Source organism: Athene noctua, chromosome 7, assembly GCF_965140245.1.
Source record: "Athene noctua chromosome 7, bAthNoc1.hap1.1, whole genome shotgun sequence".
Lineage (NCBI taxonomy): Eukaryota > Metazoa > Chordata > Aves > Strigiformes > Strigidae > Athene > Athene noctua.
This window is the reverse complement of record NC_134043.1, coordinates 6,322,476-6,344,055: the sequence shown is the minus strand read 5'-3', so window position 1 is coordinate 6,344,055 and position 21,580 is coordinate 6,322,476. Positions and strand designations below refer to the sequence as shown.

Genomic DNA, 21,580 nt, shown 5'->3' with positions numbered 1-21,580 from the left:
GTCAAAAGTCATCAGCAAAAGAAAAACCCAGAAAACAATCAACCAAACAAAAAACAGAGGTAATGCTGATGCCAAAACAATTATAATACTGTTGGTACATAGAAAAGTAATCCTTATATTTTATACATTTATACAGAGTATAAAAGGTAACAGCAGATTATGCCACAGTCTCCCTTATCCCAATATCTATTTTCTTTGGAAGGAGTTCTCTTCTTTCATCAACACTTGCTAAGGAGTTTCGACAGTTTTGTCCATCCATGTATAACTTTGCATATACCGGATTGGCGTAATTTGTTGGCTGCAGAGAAATTAAGCATACATTAGTTCAGTCGGATTAAACCAAAATAAACGTTTATGGAAATGGAAATGGTTTTGTTAAAGCAAGAACAAGTACACATAAAATATAATTGGACATATTTAATAGATACCTGGACTTCTGCAAACCTGATAATGAGTTAATTATTTAGTTAAAAATTAAAGTCATGATGAGACATGCTATTAAAATAATCCATGACATGACATGCAGCATATTATGATATTAAAACCATAAAAACAATGACAAAAACAAAAACCTTGAAAAATGTCTCTGAAGTTGACTTGTCCACCTTATTACACTGGAAGATTTCAGAATAGGTATGAAGGAGTTTATAGAGAAGGTGCACTGTGAGACCATGTGACAAGTTTAACAGTAGAAAACTGCAACCAACAGTTTCCATATATTACCTGTTCTAAGACATCAGCATCCCATCAATAGCTGACCATGTTTTCGAATTCTGTGGCCCAAATATACAACATGATTTGACCAAAAATTCAATACTTTCGTAATGTAAATTAAACTTTAATAATAAACCAGCATAACTCTTAATATATCATAGTAGTTACAGATTGAGAAGTATTATCTCAACAATTTTGGTAGTTTGGACTGTAATGAAAAAAATCTGTTGAAATGAGTGGTACTTCAGTATAGGACAAGTCCATTTTTAACTCTGCAAAGTGCTTCAGTTTATGAGAAATCTCCTGACAGCACAGAAGGATGTATAACGTGGATGAAAACTTACTCTCCTATCACTCATGCTAAGGAGAAAGCACTATCCGACCTTTAACATGTAAACATCTCCACTAATTCCTTCATACTTTGTGCCTTTATTGTCTCTTAGAAGGCCTTTGCCATCCAACAAGATGTTCAGCTTTTTAACTATAATAACTGGGAAGGGTACTTTGTGGTCAAAAACCTTCCTCTTCCTTATAACTATCATAACAACACAGCTTTGCTTAACCAAATTCAATACACCAGTAAGCTATAAAATAGATAAATTAATTTGCTTGGTGTATGCAAGAAGTGGATAAACTTTAAATTACCCAAAACAGAAGTGGGTAGGTTTTCCTGACTGGCAGTTATCCTGCGTACACCCTGGGTAACAAGAAATGAAGGATGTCTATTATCTTAGTTCTTCCTTTCCCTGTTGATCAATACCATTTCTGAGCCCAGGATCAGATATTCCTTAGGCTGGCTAGCTATGGCAGCTACTCAGTTAGTTAAAGGCTGCATATTCCAACTACTAATGACAAAGTGATTGCCTGGTGTTTGACACTTTCCTGGAATGGAGGCAGAAAAAGATGAGTCACATCTACTAAAAAAAAAAAAATTAAAAAAAAAAAAAGAAGAAAGAAGCAGCTACTCTTCTGTATTAATGAAACATAAATATGCAGTAACTGCTGCAGTAATGTGTGAGAGCAAACTCTCAGCTATACCTGTCTGTCCCCATCGAATTAGAGATCTTCACATTTGTGGTAACGATTATAATCAGAAATTTAGGAAAACAGAAATTTAGTTTCATTTCAAATGACAGGACTTTTTATTTAATTGACAATCATTATTAAGGATGATAACCACAACAGAAGAGAGACTTGGCATCTATATAGTGCCTTTTGGAGTTTTAAAGATTATATATAATAGTAAGCTCTGTTTTATGATACCTCTTTTAGTTGGTACAGATACCATAATGCAGTACAGTGAGGTATAGAAAGTAACTGGAGTGACTTCAATAACAGAAAAATGTTAGACACGCAGATATATTCTAGCTTTCATCATCCATGGTTTTGTGTTCCATCAGAAATATCATACCCTATACAAATTATTAAACTTCCCAATACAACATTTTACAATCATGCAATAATGCAAATGGAACAAAAGATGAACATATATACTGAGGCACATGAAAATGAATGTCATACTGATGTCCCTTTTTTAATATTTTATATGTCAATGTTTGTAAACATCATGTTAAATTGATCTGATGTTTTAGAAGTAACAATATGGTGAGAAAAATTGATTGAAAGCTAAATAATCAAAATCTGCATTGCAAATATTAAAAATAATTATTAATTTAGTGTGGATCAAATTCCCCTACAATAAAAGGAGTTGCTTTCATTTCTTTCTTTCAGTTTGATAAACTTCACTAAATGCCTGTAATTACATACAAATTGCAAATAAATCAAGATACACGGCTGTGAATGCTACGCTAAACCTATATAATGCTATGGAAAAGCATCACGTGGCTTACTGGTTTTCCATTCCTTTGCAAAGACACGTTTGCAGTTTTAGATCATGTTACAATGACGGGTACAGATGAAATTCTGTATGCAGAGGGGAACCCTTTCTTTCAAATAGAAAATGTATTATTTTCTGTCATTCTTCTTTCCATTAAAAGAAGAAAAACAAAGTTATAAACAAACAGAAAATGCCTCTATTCAGAAATGACAGACGAACTTTCTTTAGAAAGGGGCTGTGGTGGAATGAAATGGATTTGAATCATCATCTCTCACCCCTGTTGATAGTGGTCCTTTCAAGTCAGAGTTTAGGTAGATTGATGGAGCTGTGTGGGGAAGCTTGAATGCAGTGGGCCCTCCCCCTATGTATCTGGCCTGTGTAAACAGAAAATTTTAGTTTCTGTGCTAATAGACCATTTTCCACGTGTACTTAACACTGTTAAATAAACAGTGCACCGAACAAAACCATTATTTTAAGAGTGATCTACAATTAAAAAAAAAATTTAAAAATCGACTTACAGGTATTCCTCAGCATGAAAAATTCTTGCATTTAATAAGAGAATAAAATCCAGCATTTTAAAATTATTTTCCATTAAGGATTAGAGCCAGAATTCACAATAAGCATTGGCTCAGTTACTCTTCCTCCAGTGAGTAACTCCATTTTCAGCTTACCTCTTCTATTCAGCACACTGACTATGTGATTCGGTGATGACTTTCCTAGAGCTAACAGTAATCCGGTTATTGCTTTGTCACAAATGCCACAGAATGATGGCTGCCCTTTGGTGTATGTCTGATTACGGAGCTCTAGGAAAGATATCACAGCATTACCCTGTTCATCCCATGTCACATCACTCAGGGAGTTCAATCACTGAAGAGTGGTGCTGCAGAAGTGACAGCATTTTTTACAAGAAAATCATAGTACTTACTAGCTTTGTGTAAACATTTAATCTATCTATCCAGCCAGGACTCTGGAATCCTTTATACCTTTGGAAGGTCTCATATATGAAATAAGTTAGTCTCATATGTCCGCATACACTTTTTCACGCTTCAAAAGGTAGACTGTACAATAATACCATTCAGTATTTGCGACTAGACTAAAAAGATAGGCTGTGATTTGGCAACTTAAGGCAGATGTGTCTTTGACAAAAAACCTCATTTAATAGTTTAGTTCGAACTCTACTTTGGTAAAATGCAGGCCCTAGGAAAAATGTCCATCAGCAAGCATCAGACTGCAAAACAGCTGTTACTCTACACAGAACATTTATTCTAATGAAATCTAACTTCCCTTTATATTCATTAACTAAATCTAAATGTCATTGTTTTATGTTTATACTTATTACATTTAAAGTCAAAACCTTTGTAAGACATCAAATAAGTAGTGTTTTTGCCACTAGAAAAATAAAAAAAATTACCTTTTCTGCATTTACAGTAAAGTCTGAGGCTAAAAGACCACCTTCACTGTGATCATGGCCCACCTCATACATGTTATATGATGGATTGCCAATTTCTACATTGATTCCTCCATTTATAATGGGTTGTCTTCTGATAGTTTTTGTCCTATAATGTATAAACACACACAAAAAAGAAGCTAGTGACTTTTCAAGTAATTTCTTGGATGCTTCATCCTAAAATGGTACAAATTTCATTTTATTTCTCTTTAATCATAAAGACCAACAGAACGAAAAAGTGTTTCCTACAGAGACAATCAGAAAATCCCTCTATTTTTCGAAGTAGTAATCTGAGTGTAGATCTCAATAAACTGGAATTAGCTTTTTATTTTTTTTCTCAGTTTGGCTGTAGCAACATGAATTCATACAAAGTGCCCACTCACTGTCTATAACCCTGACTTCCTCCTGGTATTGTCTATAACGCTGACTTCCTCCTGGTATTTCCAAATTTCCCTCACTTCCCAAGGGAAGTCTTGCAAATTCACCGCAGATTCCCTGCAGTAACGAAGACGGAGCAAACATGAGTCATGTTCCATTGCTCATTATTTCACTTCCGTTTGAAATCACTTGCCCAAAGTCAGTTGTAGATGAGGACAAGCAAATGGTTTCATTATGATGCATTAAAAATGTATGAACTTCTCATAGTTCCAGTTTGTATTCCCTGCCAGTGGTTATTGGAAAGCTGAAGTTCAACTTGAATTTTTTCAAACTGTAATAAAAGATAGAATCTTATTTTTAACCTTGAATTAGATATCAGCAATGATAAGTGATTTAGTTGAATTGTTTTAGTTGCTGAATTAATTTCTTTTAGCTAAGGAGGTGATTTTAGTCTGAGCAATTGAAATAAACTCAAGAGGGTAATTTTTCCCAACACAATATGTTCTCTGGAATTACAAGGGAATAACGGGGAGGTCACAGTCAGGATGATAATAGTCAAGTCCTCTGGTTTGGTTGAGAAAGATTCAGTCAGTGTCTGAAATCCATCACACTAATGGATTGGTATTTTTCAGAAATTGCATAGAAAAAATATTTCCTAAAATAAATAATTATCTTGTAGCGTACGGATGTTGAACATCTATACCTATTTTAATAATTGTAATTTTTCTTTGAAGATATTAAAAATCCTCTAAAATAAATTTTCAAATATAATTTTAAGGAAAAAAATAAGTTCTTTATTGAGGTTAGTTCTATTTCTCTATGGAATATCTATTATTTAACAAGTTATTCTCAAAAACTTAAATGATTTACAGAGCAGCAACTAGTTTTCAGGATTTGGCTATCAATAAACTTGGGGTTTAGGTACAGCAGCATGCAATGAAATCCATGGAGGACCTGGCAGGGTCAGTGTTACTAACAGTATGGTTAGGGAATGTATTTACCTTGTTGGGTTTCCAAAAAGGATTTAAAAATTAAAGCTTACTAGTTAGCACCAGAGTTTACAGAGAGGATGCTATGTATGATGCTAGATGATAGTAACGTGAAAGATTCTTTTAGTTTGGAGAACTGGAATAGTGTCATAAATGGTCACATTTGCAGAAACAGTAGACTCATCCCATATTTCTAAAGGGCTTTACAGAGGACATTATCTTGGTTTCAGAGGTGGGTAACAAGCCCCAGGAGAAAGGAAGACAGCTCAACACCAACCATCAGGCCAGCTACAGGCCTGAGGTAAATGGTTTGCTGTCTGATTCCCACTCCAGGTCTTCCCTAGCTGGCCATGTCCTTACTACTAGGAATCTTTCCTTGTTAAATCTGCACTGTCACTAACACCACTTTCTCATTGCTCTGACATAAGACAGTGAGCAGCTCTCTCAAGTGTCTTCATACAGTAGAAACACTCCTGCCACCCAACAGGTCCTTTGAAGAAATGGCCAAAGGCAAAATGTCTACTACACTTCCTAAGTTCATTATCAGCTCTAAGGCAGATAAATTCAAGACAAGAAAAGATTCACTGTTCAGTGATGGAATTTGGCTTCCTACTGAAGATACTAAAGAAATAGAGGAATGATGACAAGGCTTGGGACCCTACAGTAGATACTCTGAACATTGTTTACATCTTCACTATGACTTACATAAGATTGAAAATAACTAATCAAAGTAAATAAATTGAAGTGAACTGTAACTAGAAACTGCAAGTTCTGCACAGGCTCCATCTATAAGTATTTACAGACATGAACAATATTAATTACATGGTTCCAATGAAATACGTTAATTCTATTTACTAAGTTCACTAAGTCTCTGGATAAAATGATTAACATTTACACAGACTTGACAAGATTGAGCAACCGGATAAGAAAAGAACTACATTTACTTATCTAGTGTATGTGGACTATAAGTATAAATAATAGACATGATTGCTCCAGCAAGAACCAAAATGTAACTAACTCACTGCCTCCAGAAAGAAGTTTTGGATTGTTTGCTGTGTTTTTTTTTAACATCTGCTCAACATATAGGAAGGGATTTTTTTATATTAAAAAGACACACATACTTTAAAGATTTACATTTTACTTCACACATCAATATAAAATTACTTACCTTCGTTTTCTTTTGCAAAGAAATAGTCCAATTACCAGAGTAGTGATCAAAGTCACCAGTAAAACGAGAGGGACAATGATTGCAATGCTTCCTAAAACAGGAAAAGGAAATATCATTGAATGCTCACAGCTGCATCTAATAATTCCTTCACAGCTGTAAAACAGTTACATTAATTTTAAAAGAAAAATTTCCCTCACCAACAAATGCAATTTCATGTGATGAGCTTCACTGATTTGAGATTTTAATGTCAATCAATAAAAAAGTCATTACAGATAATGGTGTAAACAGGAGTACTTTTATCAACAAATCAGGACCTTACTCTTTCTGGATACCAATACAGTTTGGACCAATTCCCTGCCCTCATTTGCAGCGATACTGTATGAAGGTGTGTGGAATTGCTGAACAATTTGGATTGGAGTGTCACGGCCACTGACTTGAACTGCCACCATCATCTTCAGTTTAAGTTACGCAACTATTAATTTAAAATATTCAGTAGGTATGGCTCTGATTGAGGAATTTCATTATTAGCATTTATATGTACTTATTACTTTTATTTGTGGGAAAATGAAAAGTAGTAAGCAATATTCATCTCTAGATGATTGGTGCATTCCTACATTTTACTACATCGTACTCGAGAGCCAATAATTTTGTTATGTTGATATAGGCAATCAAGGAAACTACAATAATGCTTAATGTAGCAGAAAAACAGTGCACAGATCAGACAGCAATGTTAAAGGAGAGGAGGGGACAGGGAACAAGAAAATGGGTTTAGCATTATTTTGGCAGATAACTTCATTGAAACGAGACTACCTGCAAAAATGAGGCCAGCAATTGTACCTTTCTAAAATTTTCTTGGCTTTAATGTAGGTATCTTGCAATAAAGAAATACCTGCAACAACTAATTTTATGTTATAAAAAACTGGCCCTTATAAACTACAGTACTCCAGTATAAAGCCAACGTGGAATGACATACATTTCCTTTAATATCACAATTCTTAACTGGTGGAAAACAAAAACATTGCCAGTTGTTTCACTGGTTACATTTATTGTTTTATTAAAAAAATAAGCTGTTGGCAGTTTCTGCTCTGTATTAAACACAGTCTAAATCAAAAATTGAAAAAGATGCCTTGAATTCTGCCTGAAGGTTTACTAAAAGCCAAGTCAGGTTGTCAGAGGCCCAAAACGAAGTACTACTGAATGAAAGCTTGAACCATCCTGAGTTCACTTCAGTTTACGAAGATTCAGCATGTGAAGACATTACAACAATGCTATTTTAAGATAACGTTTGATAAATAACTGGATGGAGGTCTACTTAGGAGGAAAAAACCCCAAATAAAATGGTTCATTTTTGTCCTGGCAGGTAACCACTCAAGAAAAAAACCTGAAACTCATGCCCACCAGGCATGAATTGCCATCTGGTGACCATGGTGCTGCCTGGGGTCTAGGAGCAGGCACAAGACCACCACCCATTTCCCAAATAGTAGCAGGCATTCCCTCAACAAGAAATACTGACCTAGGTTCTGGCTGCTTTTTAGCTCATTTCCAGCTTTTAAGTGTTATTTCACCTGTCTGGATTGCTAGGAAGATTTCATCTAAGTATCAAGCTGACCTGAATAGTGGGTGATTTGTTTTACTGCTCCCGTTGGTTTAAAAGTGACCGAGAGACGTACAGCAGGGTACCATCAGCATACTCAATGCACCACAGGGAACCTTGTCCAGTTTAAACTGTCAATAGTGTAGCAATACCTTCCTTTTATGCTTACAGACATGTTTTAAAAATACGACAGGATCTATTCTTACTTTCAGCATGATTTTCACAGTAGGTAGAACTCAAACCTCTACAGACAGCCAATACAAAAGTTATGAAGTACTTACAACTCTATTTTTGATGGTTTCAGTAGGACTTAAATGGCAGAGGTGTCATACTAGTTCTCTGCACAGCAGTGATATCACCAAGCACTTGCTATTTGATACACTTCCTTTAAGAAAAGTGCAGGCTAGCACTTGAAGCCATGAGTGTACAGCATACGGCTTGCATGCAAACCGCCTCATGAAACACTGAATGTCAATCAACAAGTTGATCTACATTTGTGGATTGGTTTTTTTTTGTTTTATTTTTGTTTTTTTAAAGACAACTTACAGGTAATTAGCACATCTCACAACCCAAACTCACATTCGAAAATACCATAAGGTTAAAATTTCAAAACTTGGGCAAATTTAACAAGTGATAGCAGTTATTTGAAGTACTTACTTGTACTGATGTTGTCAGATTTGCTGCTTTTGGGAGCTGGCCTCTCACACTGGGTGCCTGACCAGTTGGCTGAACATCTAAAAGGATCCAATTAATATGGTGAAGTTAATAGATGTCAGCTATTAACACACTAACCTATTAAAGAGACCATCAGCATCTTCTCATGAGCTACACGAATGACAACAGTGAGTCTACAAAATAAACAAATAAGCTTCATGGAAGGAGTCAGTAGTACTCTGCCATGACACTTACAACATTCTGAGGACGTTTTTAGTCTAAAACTAGAGCTTTTTATCTTCAGTTCCTGTTAATTATTACTGCAATTGTCATTCCAAAATACTTTTCTAAAGTTTTTGATCAATAAAACAACAGGCATAATCAACAGTATATTAGCGTCCTATTAAACCAGCTACCACCTACAGGGCAATAGTGAAGGAACACTTGAGCTGGATCCATGTGAAGCCAACTTCGTCCTGCAAGGCTTATTTCCTAAGGCACTTTATTTGCATTTTATTGTTTTAGGGTCAGCTTTAATCTAGAAGTTCTAACAGACACATCCGTATTGCACAAAGCTTATTTGACTGGACATAAACTACTCCACGCATCCAGTAACCCGCAGTATCCACACCAATTGGCTCTTTCCACAGGAAAGCAAAGCTTACTACAGAATACTTCTTACAGTCCATGTTGTAATAACTGAGTTGAACAATTAAGACCTATCTTTGACTAATATTTACAAATTAACTAAAGTTCCCCTTGCTCTCAGATTTAAATGTTTTCTTGAAAATTCTACAGTCTAATGGCTTTATCTTTTAAAATTTTGAACTATATAACTAGACCATTAGAAATATGCAGAAATATATACGTGTGTGTGTAAGCATGTGTGAGAGTTAAAGCATTAAGAGCTGTCCTGAAAGGGACAGGAGCATCTACTGGCTTCAGATGGCCCTGAATACTGTTTATGTTCAGAATATATGCTTCATGAGCCAGGTGCCTGGATAAGTACACAGTTGTTATTCTATAATTTCCTTGTGTGAATTTCAATATGCAAATTTTCTTCAATTGGGATTCAAAATGCTCTACACACATACAAGCAAATACAAGGAGTCCATGTATGCAGACTCAGCAAATTCATCAAAAAATGGAAACAAATACCTGAATGAAATTCAATTGCTTATTCATCCTGCTGTAAATATGATTAAGTTTACTACAGAACCTCAAACTCTCCTTGTGGAAATGGCAGGAAGCAGTCATTTTTCATCTGCATCTGTTGCATATCATGCAATGAATCATATTTTTTTCTACATATTTTTAAATTATTTAGTAATTTCAATGTGGGTTATCTTTAGGTAAATGCAATAGAGCATTACCTTGCATGTAGTTCTGAGAACTACTGTTACCTGATGGCATTCTAAGGCTTTAACAAATTTCAGTGTTTAGAAATGGACTAGCTAAACAACTGACACTCTCCTATAATACAAAAAGGTTTGGAAAGGTACAAAATATTCCAGAGAAAAATTGTGGAATTCTTACAGGAGAGCCCTAGTCAGCTCTGCTGATGATGCTTTTGACTCTTTTATTTGCAGATCACTGCATAAGAACAGCTAGTTTCTCTCTTTGCTCCTAAGCCTATTCCAGCACAATCCAACATTTAGATAGTATAAAACCCGGTAGAGAGATTTAAGTTTGAAATTTTTTGGGGGAACTAATTTCATTTTTGGTAGGATATGTTATAAAGGTGCTTAACTCAAACTCTACAGAGGTAGGGTACAGATGGTCTTTAAAAACATGCTTATCAATTGATAGTTGATTCAAAATTTTTCACACAATAGATAAATCTCATTATAAGTTAGTAAGTTCTTCACATTTATTGAAATAATTTGTTTATTTAGATAAGGCAAATACACAAATTTCCTCACTGCAAAGGAATCCCCCAATTACTAACTAATTACACAAATTATAGTTCATGATGATGCCTTTTAAAACTGAAAGCAACAGACCTTTCCACTTGCTTACCACCACTTAAGCACATTGCAACTCACATGGAACACATGATTTTAATCCTTTAAATTATGCATCTGATCAATTTTTTACAGCTCCCTTTTTAGCAATTATATCAAATGGAAATGACTACACTGACAGCCTACCTTACTAAGATACTATTCAAGGAACTCGTATTTTCCAAAGGTCACTATTCAACATATGGCTGCAAAATAACTATCTCCATTCTTACAGAGAAACACCATAAATCTTTATACTTAGAAAATTCTACCAGTATCCAAACTGTTGGCATGTGACAACCATGAAATAAAGTCTTTATATTTCTTACTGGAAGTTTTGTATCATTATTGTTGGGGATTCAGCTCATGCGATTAAGGCTTTTTATAAGAGGAAATTTTCATGTAACATTACACTATTGAAAGGGAAGGATTTTTTTGAGAGCTAGATATATCTTAACTTTGTACCTAAATCCTTATATTGAAGGTTTCAAACACTTGCTCTGGATAAAAGAACCATTGCTATAAATCTGTCTTAAACCAGTTTAAAGAATAGAAGATAATGAGAATAGCAAAACAATCACTATGAAACATGTAAGTTCAAGGTTCTGAGAAAGTTGTGTATAACATACAGTTATGCTCTTCAAAATCATCCAACAGATATGACACCACAACAAGTGGTGAAGAAAAATTTCCTACAGCTATATATGTAGTAAATAGAGGAACAAATTAATGTAAGAATATTAGCAGTCCTTTACCTATCTTGGCATTTTAATTGTTAAAGCACCACAATACTGAAGCACTTCTGAAGCATTTGATAAAATTCTCTTAAAAACTCGATACCTAGTTTACACTTAGTTTTCATTTTTTTTTTCCCCATGCTTGCTGTCTCCAGCAAACTTCAATGGGACTGAAGCTGACAGAATGGCAGTAATTTCCTTCTATACTTAGAGGTAAAAGGATTGCCCTTTTATGGCCCAGCAAGCTAATAAAGACTTGTCTTGGGCAGACAGAATAGAAAGAGAAATAAAGCCCAGGGGAAACGTATGTTGTCTGCAAGGGAATTTGACACAGAAAATTAGCCATGAGTAAGTACATGAATAATGATGGGGTTGGGACACGGACAACTGTTCAGGTAGGAATACGGGGAATGAGCAGGTCTTAACCAGTTTCAATTGTCTTCAGATACCACAGGCAGAAACTGTTCTTAATAGTAACATTTTCTGATATTATTTTAACTCAGACTGTACAGTATTTAGCAAGGGAACTGACTTTTGTACCTTTTCAAATCACGTGGTACCAGGAGCTTTTGTTCTGTTGCACTGCCAATAGTTGTATGGTCAGAGATAGGCCATTTGCAGTACAGGCAAACAAAAAAGAATTAATGAAGCAAAACTACATAAAGCCACTGGTTTCATTGAAGACGTTCATATTATCAAGAACTGGGAAGAAAGAGCAGTGATAATGCCTATTCTGAGCTACACATAAACAAATCCAGATGGAAACAGATGGGGAGCTTGGCAGTGAAGGACGGGTTGGAGTCAGCCGAGTGGTGCAAGGCGCTACAGTGAAGATCTTAAGGTGCAAATCTCCAGTTCCCAACAGAATTGGTGAGCAGATCAAATAGCAACAATATCATAGAGAATGCCAATGTAAAAACTTAAAGTGTATGTAATAAATAAAGGCTGTACACGGTCTGATACCAAGGTCATTAATAAAACTATGCTACAGCTCTCTTTTACAATTTAGTTCTACATTTGGAAAGAGATGACTGCTTGGTAAACACCTTCTGAGATACAGAATGCCTACTCCACAGGAATTATTTATTTCAAGGAAATAGTATTGCAGAAAGACAGGTTTTAAAAACTTTAAACTGATATAAAGGTGGCCCACTTGCAATGAGGGATATTTAGAATTAAGATATTTACATTGCAGAGATTGATCACGCTGTTATAGAATCTATTCATGAGAGAAAATGTCTCTCTTTGTTTTTATATAACCCTCACAGGTCAGTGCACTGAAACACTTTAAACTCAATTATACGGGCACTTGACCAAAAGGAACCATTTGACTATGAAATGTCTGAACAAATAGAAAAACACTAGCAAATTGGCTAATTTGGCAGCAGTGTGCATTTTTTTTCATTTTTGTTTCTCTTTTTTTCCCCTTTTTCCTTGTGCCACAGGCATTGTCATAAAAATATAATATAGCAGGCATAATATGCAGTTAAAAGTGCTTTTGTAGATAACTGCTTTCCAACTCAATATACCAGTGTGTATCAGAAAAAATGACAGAAAGCAGCACTGAAAGATTAGTCTAGAAGTATAACAGTATCCGTGAAACATTCATTACAAAATAGAGGTGGAAAGGGAATTGAAAATGTTTCTTACCTATAAATGATATTTCTTCATTACACAAAATAATCTCCTAACTTTGCTTTTCTTTTTAGTCATGCTACAGATAGTAATGTATAGTAAAACATCCTAATGAAGGTATCCAGTGCCACTATTTGAAGAACACTTACATTAAAGTTTCACTGGGACACGTCTTACCATTAATATTAAAACCACTTGTAACACGAGAGAAAAGAACATCTGGATTATAGTTATTTACTATCTAGATTAAATTGCATTGAAAGACAGAAATCAAAATAAATCCCTTTCCCCCCCAAAGTCTGTTACAAGACACAGGATAACAAAATCCTTGCAGTAAACCAAATCACTATATATTTATAATAAATTTTTAATAAATTTAGTGACACTTTTGGAAGTATGCTTTCTTCATACAGGGACCTGATATTATAGAGTTATATCCACAGATAAACTCTCAAAGATACAAAGAACTTTCATAATAATGAAAGACCAAACACCCACCCCGAGTTTGATCAATACCTTCTACTACATTAAGGATTATTTATTTTCAAATAACAACTTTTCCATAATTATTTTGTACATGAACAGACCACATTATAGTATTTTTGTCTAATGACCGTCACTCGGTATCTTTATAAGGAAAGCAAAGTGAAGAAATCTGATGAAGAAGATAAGGGATGGAAACTTTACAACATTACTTGAAAATGAAATACAGATTACCTTGCAATCCAATAAACTAAGAATAGGAAAAGTACATAATCCAAAAGCAGGCAAAACAACAGAGAAATTACTTTGGGGGAACCCAAGGAATCTTAAATTTAGCAACAACGTACCTGAAAAATGTGACTTTAAACATGAATTTTAATTTGTGCATGACATTACTATATACAGATCATCATTCACAGTTGCTGCATGGTGATCACTGCAAAGGAACAAGCCTTGCAACTCAGCCTCTATCATCCCAAGGTAAGAAAAAGAAGTAATTGAGGGTCATTAAACACCGTGCTATTAGCAATATGTGTACAGTACATATGCTATACAAGTATCAATATTAACATTGATATATTAAAAATAAGCATGTCTGGATGACTACTACTGTAGCTGAAATTACACTGAGCAACAAAGCAAAAGGAAGAGATTGAAATGGTTAGAAAAAAAAAAATAGATGAGAAATGACCGGATCAATAGGTACACGACAAACCACATTTTTCTCTCCTTCTCACAGAGACAAAGTAAGCAGTGATGTACATCAGCAGCTACTATGCAAGTTTTATCCGAACAATTTTGAACTCGTGGACAAAGGATATCTGCATGACAACCTAGCTAGTAAATGTTCAATGAACAATACACATATTCCTCTGTTCCAAGGGCTTCTAATTTCTTCCTTTGACAACCACTCTTCAAACATCTGTTTGCATTTAATTCGTGAGCTAATTTGTGATACAAACTGAATGAAAGATCTTCTATAATATAAAGTTATAACCTGATGATTACGTTCAAATTCAAGACACTTCTAACAAAGGTATTTTTAGTTGAAAAAGAAAGCTCTCAAAGAACTAACATAATACTGTGAAATTCCTGTTGTAATTGTAACTGAGGAGTGCGTTAAATATACCCCAGGAGATCATATCGAAAATATTTATTGCAAGATACTTGATAGAATTTGCTGTTCTTCAAGTTCTACTGCCTGTCATGGTTACAACTGCCTTCTGCTCTCAGGCAGTCCTCGCAATGCTGCAGTTGTCCTACACTGCAGTGGTTTTTCCTACCCAACCCTCAGAAAGTGCCAGTCAGGGGACTGCATGGTACAGTCTCTTTCCCATTCACAACCAGACTATGGATGTGCCTTAACCTTTTTTTTTTTTGGAGAGGTTTGCCATAGCTATGAGTTTCATATTTACTCATGAACTTGCATGTACTTACAGCATTTGTACGTGCCATACATGTACTTACATTTTAAAAACTGTTCATATGTTAAGAATTTTCACCACGAAAGGAATGTCAGGAGGAAGGTATAGCATCACAGGAATCTGAGCTGCAGGGAAATTCCTCCATCAAGAGGAATGCACCCTTTTCTTTCTGATTTCCATGACACACACACAAGCACACGTGCGCACACACGCGTGTACCCTCCCCCAAACACACACAGTGTCTCTCTCTCTAACCTATTGGAAATAAAGCTGGCAAGAACATCTCACTTATTTCACTTCTGCAAGAATTATTTTTTCTAATTTACCCATGTCTCTGCTTCCAAGTTCAAGCTGCTTCTTATCACTTCTAAGCAATTCCACAACTTATCTCCCCATTTGTTCGCTATTGTCTTTACCCTATTACTCCACCAAAATTCTCAGTTTAGAAATGAAGCAATTTATTCTTTCTTCACCTTTCACTTTTCTGTTTCATCTGTTAGCAAACTTATGCTTTTTTTCAAGCTCCTTATGGTATGTGCCTTTTGATTAATCTGAAAGACCACTGATTTCTCTATCTAATGTGCTCTCAAAGTCAGACATCTGCTTATTACAAGCAATTAAACTATCCAGGATGACTTAATTCTTCATTACAGAAGAACTGATGTTTGTTCAAATGTAGAAATACAACACACACGACCTAAAGCCCTCTGAAGAGTCAACACATCTAGCCACAGGCAACTAATTTAATGCTGTACACTGTCCTCCGGATTTCTCTTTATGTTTCTGATGATGCCTAGGAAACAGAGACTCTGAACCATAGATACTCAGAATAACATACACCTCTACGAAGAAAGTAAGATAAAAAGGAATAAATTATTATCCTCTTAATTAGACTATAATCTCACTTGTTTTACCTTAAAGTCCTCAGCCATCATCATGCAGCATTGCTGAAAAGCTCATTAGATATAAAGATATAAGATAAGCTTATTAGATGTAGATAAAGATATATCTTAATTAGCTTTAAATTTAGATGGCTTTAGTTAAGGATCAATACGATTTGTATCTTCCACCAGATTTGATAGTAAACTCATGACAGAAATTATCCTTCATTATATTTCTATACTGCCTAGTGTTAGGGGATTATTAGTCGATCACATTTGTTTGCAGATGTTAATAATAATAACAATAGACCACATCTACATGCAGATGCAAATAACAATAGTAATACAAAGATGGAATTATAGAAATCTATAGTTACAGAGAAGGAATAAAAGAAACAAAGGTGAGAGAGGCTAATATTCTGTACTCACAAAATTGATAGAGTACTACCTATATAACAAACAATAATGATTTTGTGTAGTTGAAAGTTTTAATTTTCTTCCAACTGTCTTCACTGGTACAATATCAACATATAATCTCTCCCTAAACCTCGCTTCTCCTGCATGAATGTATATGCAGTTAGATAATTAATGAAAAGAGAGAGGCAAATAAAGGCAATTATTAAAACAACAGACTGATACAACAATGGAACTGACAGTTTGTGAAATAAATAGAAAAAGCATTTCTTGATTATTTCCCATCTGAATCTGATCTCCTGTTCATTCTGTTTTCAATGGATTTGTGAAGGTACCGGAGCAATTCAGACGTATCTCAGGTTTCCTGTGTTATACACATCACACACCCCCCAACCCATTAGTGAGTAGTACTGAAGATATCCTTAAAAAACTTAGTATGTGAATATCAGAAAGATTGTACCTATATGTAAGATAATACTTCTTTAAAAGATGTCTCAGTAGTACATTTTCAGAAAAGGTCAGTACCTCAAATTTTAACATTCTGATAGTAAATTCTCTTGCAACCTTTGTTATTGAGCAAGAAGGAAAATAAGGGGGGGGGGGGGGGGAAGAATGTCCTTTATATTCCTAAAAATAATACTAAGAATTAATAAACTAGACTTTGTAGGACCTTATATCCAAAAAGAAATCACAGTACATTCTCTATCTTTTAGAACCTGACAAAACATTCATTGATACTGGAGACCAACTTCACAAAACCTTCCTTTTCTGGTGGCTTATATACAGCCACAGTGAGGCCTTAGTTCATTCCTAAACTGGTTAGGTGAAAATCAGAACTTCTGTTTCCCATGTGCATCTAATATTTACTGCAGTCAGGTTTAAAAAAAACCCTTAAGATAGGAAGATAAAATAAAAATGTACCCTAGCAGTACAGGTTGGTAAAAGGAGAATATGTTCTTATAGGCTTATAGTTCCTCTGTATAATTATGTCTTTAGGATTGCCCTTTAGAACAGGTAAGTCTTATTCTCTGTTGTCTTTACTGAAAGATAATAAGGGCTTGATTATGTGTAAAGTTTGCATTCTCAGCTGATCTGGCTGTGAGAGAGAGAGGAGTTCTTGCTAAATGACAATAAACCCAGACATTTCATATTTTTTCTAAAAATCACCCACCCATGAATTGAAGACTGCTTAAGAAAACTGTTAGCCCTTTGATAAATGTCTCCCAGAGACCAGAGACAGATGTCATATACAGCATGGCCAGACATACAGGTTGGATAAACCACCTTCCCTAACAATGGAGCAGAACTTACAGAGAAAATCTTTGTGACTCCTGTTACCTGACACAATGACTCTCGAGAAGCAGGGGATTACTTCATTCCTTCCTGAGGTCATCTGCTTGCCAGCATCAGGCTGGTAAAATTATAAACAAGCTCCAGTTAAGAACAAATTTGATGCCAGAAAATCACAAGATATTGGGAACAACTGGAGCTTGAACTGAGGTTGTCAAGGAGAACTGGGACACATGGAGTTACACTTCTTCCTCTGTATCACTGTAACTGTCTTCAACTCCATCAAACAACTTCTACTTGCTTCTCTTCTCTTTCCTCCAAGCCACCATGGCTTTGTAAATAAACACTTTAGAAGATTCTCTTAACAATTCCTAGACACAGGCAGTGGTGGCCATACCGACCCAACAATCAGTCTGAAGAGACAACAGGAACACGAGTTCTATCTATACTTATATTCTGAATGTGAATAAGTGAATTATGTGCTTATATATGACACGCGGAGATATAAACTGTTCCAAGCAACCATGTCCCACACAAACGCTGATTAACAGACCCACTCCATACTCTTTGAAGTTGAAGAAGTAGTAGTTAGAAGACTAATCTACTTTCCAATGGATTTATGATAGCTCAAGTCATAGAGTTTCACTGCTTGAGAACACTGACAAAGGAATTGTGATCATATTTTTTTTTTAAATGGAAGATTATTCACCATACCTAGTCACTGTCATTGCTACCCACCAGACAACCACAGCACATCCCCACAGCATTTTATGTTTTCATAAACCATGCATTGAGATAAGATTAAAGCTGTTGGAGTTACATATTTTAGCCCAAGTCTAGGTCTTTGGCTCGTGATTTCAATTCTGACTTTTGCATCACAAATGTTGAGTAAAGCTATGTTCATCCGACTGGTATTTCATATCTCTGCCTTACAGCATTTTCAAAGACTAAGGTTGTTTCTTTCCCTGATGAGGATTAAAATTTTCTGTTTAAAAAATAAACCCAAAATCCTTCAGAGGAATACAACATACAAATATATCTATACATTTTTTAAATCAGAAGATTATTTGAAGATATGATGTAGCTCACATAGTTTTGTTTAACAGTTTCTATTTTACAGCATTATTTCCATAAATTTAAGGAGACCTACGAATACAAGCTTAACTCCTGAAGTGGTGCCTAACCAGTTCTTCTGTTCCTTTCCCTGTACAGATAAGAAATAGGAAGTCAGTTTTGGACTACAGAACATGTGCAACTGTTTGCTGTGTAGGATTAACTTGGTAAAATATCTCAAAATATGAACAATAAAAGCCAAGTGGCATTTTCAGTATTTTCCATTCACTTATTAAAAGTAAAGTTTTTTATTTCTTCCTCCAATGATATAGATACTCCAAAAGTATGTTTAAATATACTCATCAGTGCAACTATCAAAGGGTAAGTGTGTATTATAGAAACGAGCCCCCAGATTAAGTATATATTGTGAAATGTATGTGAATGTGCATGACTTGAACCAATGAACTGTGGCCTGAAATGATGTCACAGAATGTGCAGCATTAAGTGGAAGGTTAAACCTACTTGCATCTCGGCTCATTAAACGCAGTTAAAGTGCAAATTCCCTCATTCTGACAGTAGTAATCACAAGGGTTCACTTTCTGGTCACAGCGCTGACTTTTAAACCCCACAGAGCATCTGCAGAATTTCAGTAAAATAGACCTATATAAATATTCTACCTTTTGCTGAACAGATTTTAAACGCATTATATATATTGATGGCACACATACACAGGCACACACCCACAGATAAGAAAATTAATATTCTGTTTTTCACGGAAGGTCCAATCTGGCTATACTGAAAAGTTTGCTCATCAGCGTTGATCAAACACTTTTAAAACAATGGGCCTATACTAACTGATGTCTTCAGGAATCTAACATTCTGAACGAAACCATTACCATCAAATGCACCATACATTTGTATTTATCGATCCAGAGTGCAATGACCTTAAAAACGTTCATGATTGCTCACTTAACATTGCTAACAGTGTTGACATATGCTGCAGCATTTATGTATTGTAAATCCATGCACAAATTAATATATGAAACTTGTTTTCCTTGAGATGCTATGGTGTTCCACATGAATTTGAAAAAAGAATAAGGCAGTTTTCTACGGAAAAAGAAAGGAAGAAATGCAAGCTTCCAAAATAGCCATTCTAGGTGTTTAAGCAAATGAATCAACAGACTTAATCATCATATTTGGGCCTTACATATTAAAGCTGGGATATTATCCTCTTGCTGAGATTTTTGAGTCTCTCTAGTCCTTAATAAAGATATTCAAGGAGCTACAAATAACAGATAAAAAGGGCTGGTTCATAATAATAATGAAAAAGAGACCTAGGCACTCAAAGCATTTTCAGCTGAATAAGGACAACGGCATTCCATGCTCTCTAGCCCCAAAGCTGCACACACGTATTGACAACTTCTTTTCAATAGTACAGTAACAACAGTTTTGCCCCTTTGCACATTCAGAAATGCTTGAGCTCTCACAGGGAGGAACAAGTTGGTCCATCTCCTACACTGGTTAGACTACAAAATCCAGGCATTTCTCTATGTAACTTCCTTGAGAGTCCAAATAGAACAGGTACTCTCTTTTAAGATCACCTACCTCATACACATCAACAAAACGAAGGGATGGCTGTATCTGTATTTACAAAGTTGTAAATGCCAGATCCCTTTGACCAATAACTTAGTTATGTCACCCTGGAAATGAGACACTCGAGTCCAATTCTCTCTTCCAACACCTCATATGTCCCTGGAGGATGCTCTGACCTCCAGGTTGTTCTGAGAAGTGGAAGACTATTCCACAATGAAGCTTTTCAGCAGTGCAGAAAAGACTGGATTGTTTATTAGGCAAAAGTAAAAAAAAAAAAATCAAAACCAAACAAACAAGGACTATGAATAGGTAATTCAGTGTAAGTGAGAGCAGGAAATAAATTTATTTCTTGCTACAGTGCCTAATTCTGTATTTTATATTTAGCATCTGAAAAAGAAGATACACCATAGCTCTCAAGAAAGGACTAGAAAGTAGGCTTTTCTATCTCTTAAGATAGTACTCCACAGTCTAGACTACAGAATCACATTTTCTTTGGTATTTGACGTCTGGGCTTAAGAGAAACATCCTGAATTATCCTCTCAACCATGGTGCAGGAGGGAGAGAGCAGTCTCACAACAGAACAGCCAAGCTGTTGTGGGCAGTGTGGGCAGAAACAAGAGATACATAAGCATATCCTGAGACCCATAAAGGAAATAAACACTGAGATTATCGCCCCCACCTTGGACCATCTTTATTCGAGAAAAGACTTAATCAACCTTTGAGAATCAGGGGAGATCAACCATCCTGTACCTTCTGATTTCATTCTGGAACAAATGCCTAAATGGGCTTTAGATCTGGCCTGAAATTATTAGAATCCTCAAAAGATGTAGCTTGGTATCTATGTGCATTCACAATATATACCTTAGTTATATCTTTCAATACACATATTGTAAAAAGTTAGTTGCAAAAGTATTGGGTTACAGAAATAGCTAGAAAAACTACTGTAAGTTACAACTTCAACCACCACGTTACACATCCTAGAAAGATCAAAAATACAGGCACACGCATAATAATTTTATTATTTGTTGGCACGCAGATATTTTAATGATCTACACAATGCAGGATACTCACAGACAGACAGGTATATTGGTCTCTGGGTCCAGCTGACATGTACCACCATTGTAACAGTAGCCATCACATAACTGACAGGTAGAGGCAATCTTTCCATTAGTGCAGCTGTCATGGTTAAGAAAAAATACAAATTGCAATCAGTGCTTTATTAAATCTGGCTAAATACCTTATAATTATCTGTATGTTGAAATATTGATTTCTATCACTTGTATAAG

At 35.3% G+C, this 21,580-nt stretch overlaps 1 protein-coding gene across 1 annotated transcript in view; it reads right to left on the bottom strand.

Annotated features, from left to right (window-relative positions):
• Positions 1 to 728: 728 nt before the first annotated feature.
• LRP1B (LDL receptor related protein 1B) overlaps positions 729 to 21,580 on the bottom strand; it is a 370,405-nt gene continuing 349,553 nt past the window's right edge. Inside the window, exons 83-89 of the mRNA XM_074910092.1 lie at positions 21,366 to 21,470; positions 19,224 to 19,337; positions 8,785 to 8,861; positions 6,534 to 6,624; positions 3,963 to 4,107; positions 2,827 to 2,925; positions 729 to 773 (exon numbers count right to left, since the gene is read on the bottom strand). Of these exons, the coding sequence (XP_074766193.1) occupies positions 729 to 773; positions 2,827 to 2,925; positions 3,963 to 4,107; positions 6,534 to 6,624; positions 8,785 to 8,861; positions 19,224 to 19,337; positions 21,366 to 21,470 (676 nt within the window). The remainder of the gene's footprint in view (positions 774 to 2,826; positions 2,926 to 3,962; positions 4,108 to 6,533; positions 6,625 to 8,784; positions 8,862 to 19,223; positions 19,338 to 21,365; positions 21,471 to 21,580) is intronic.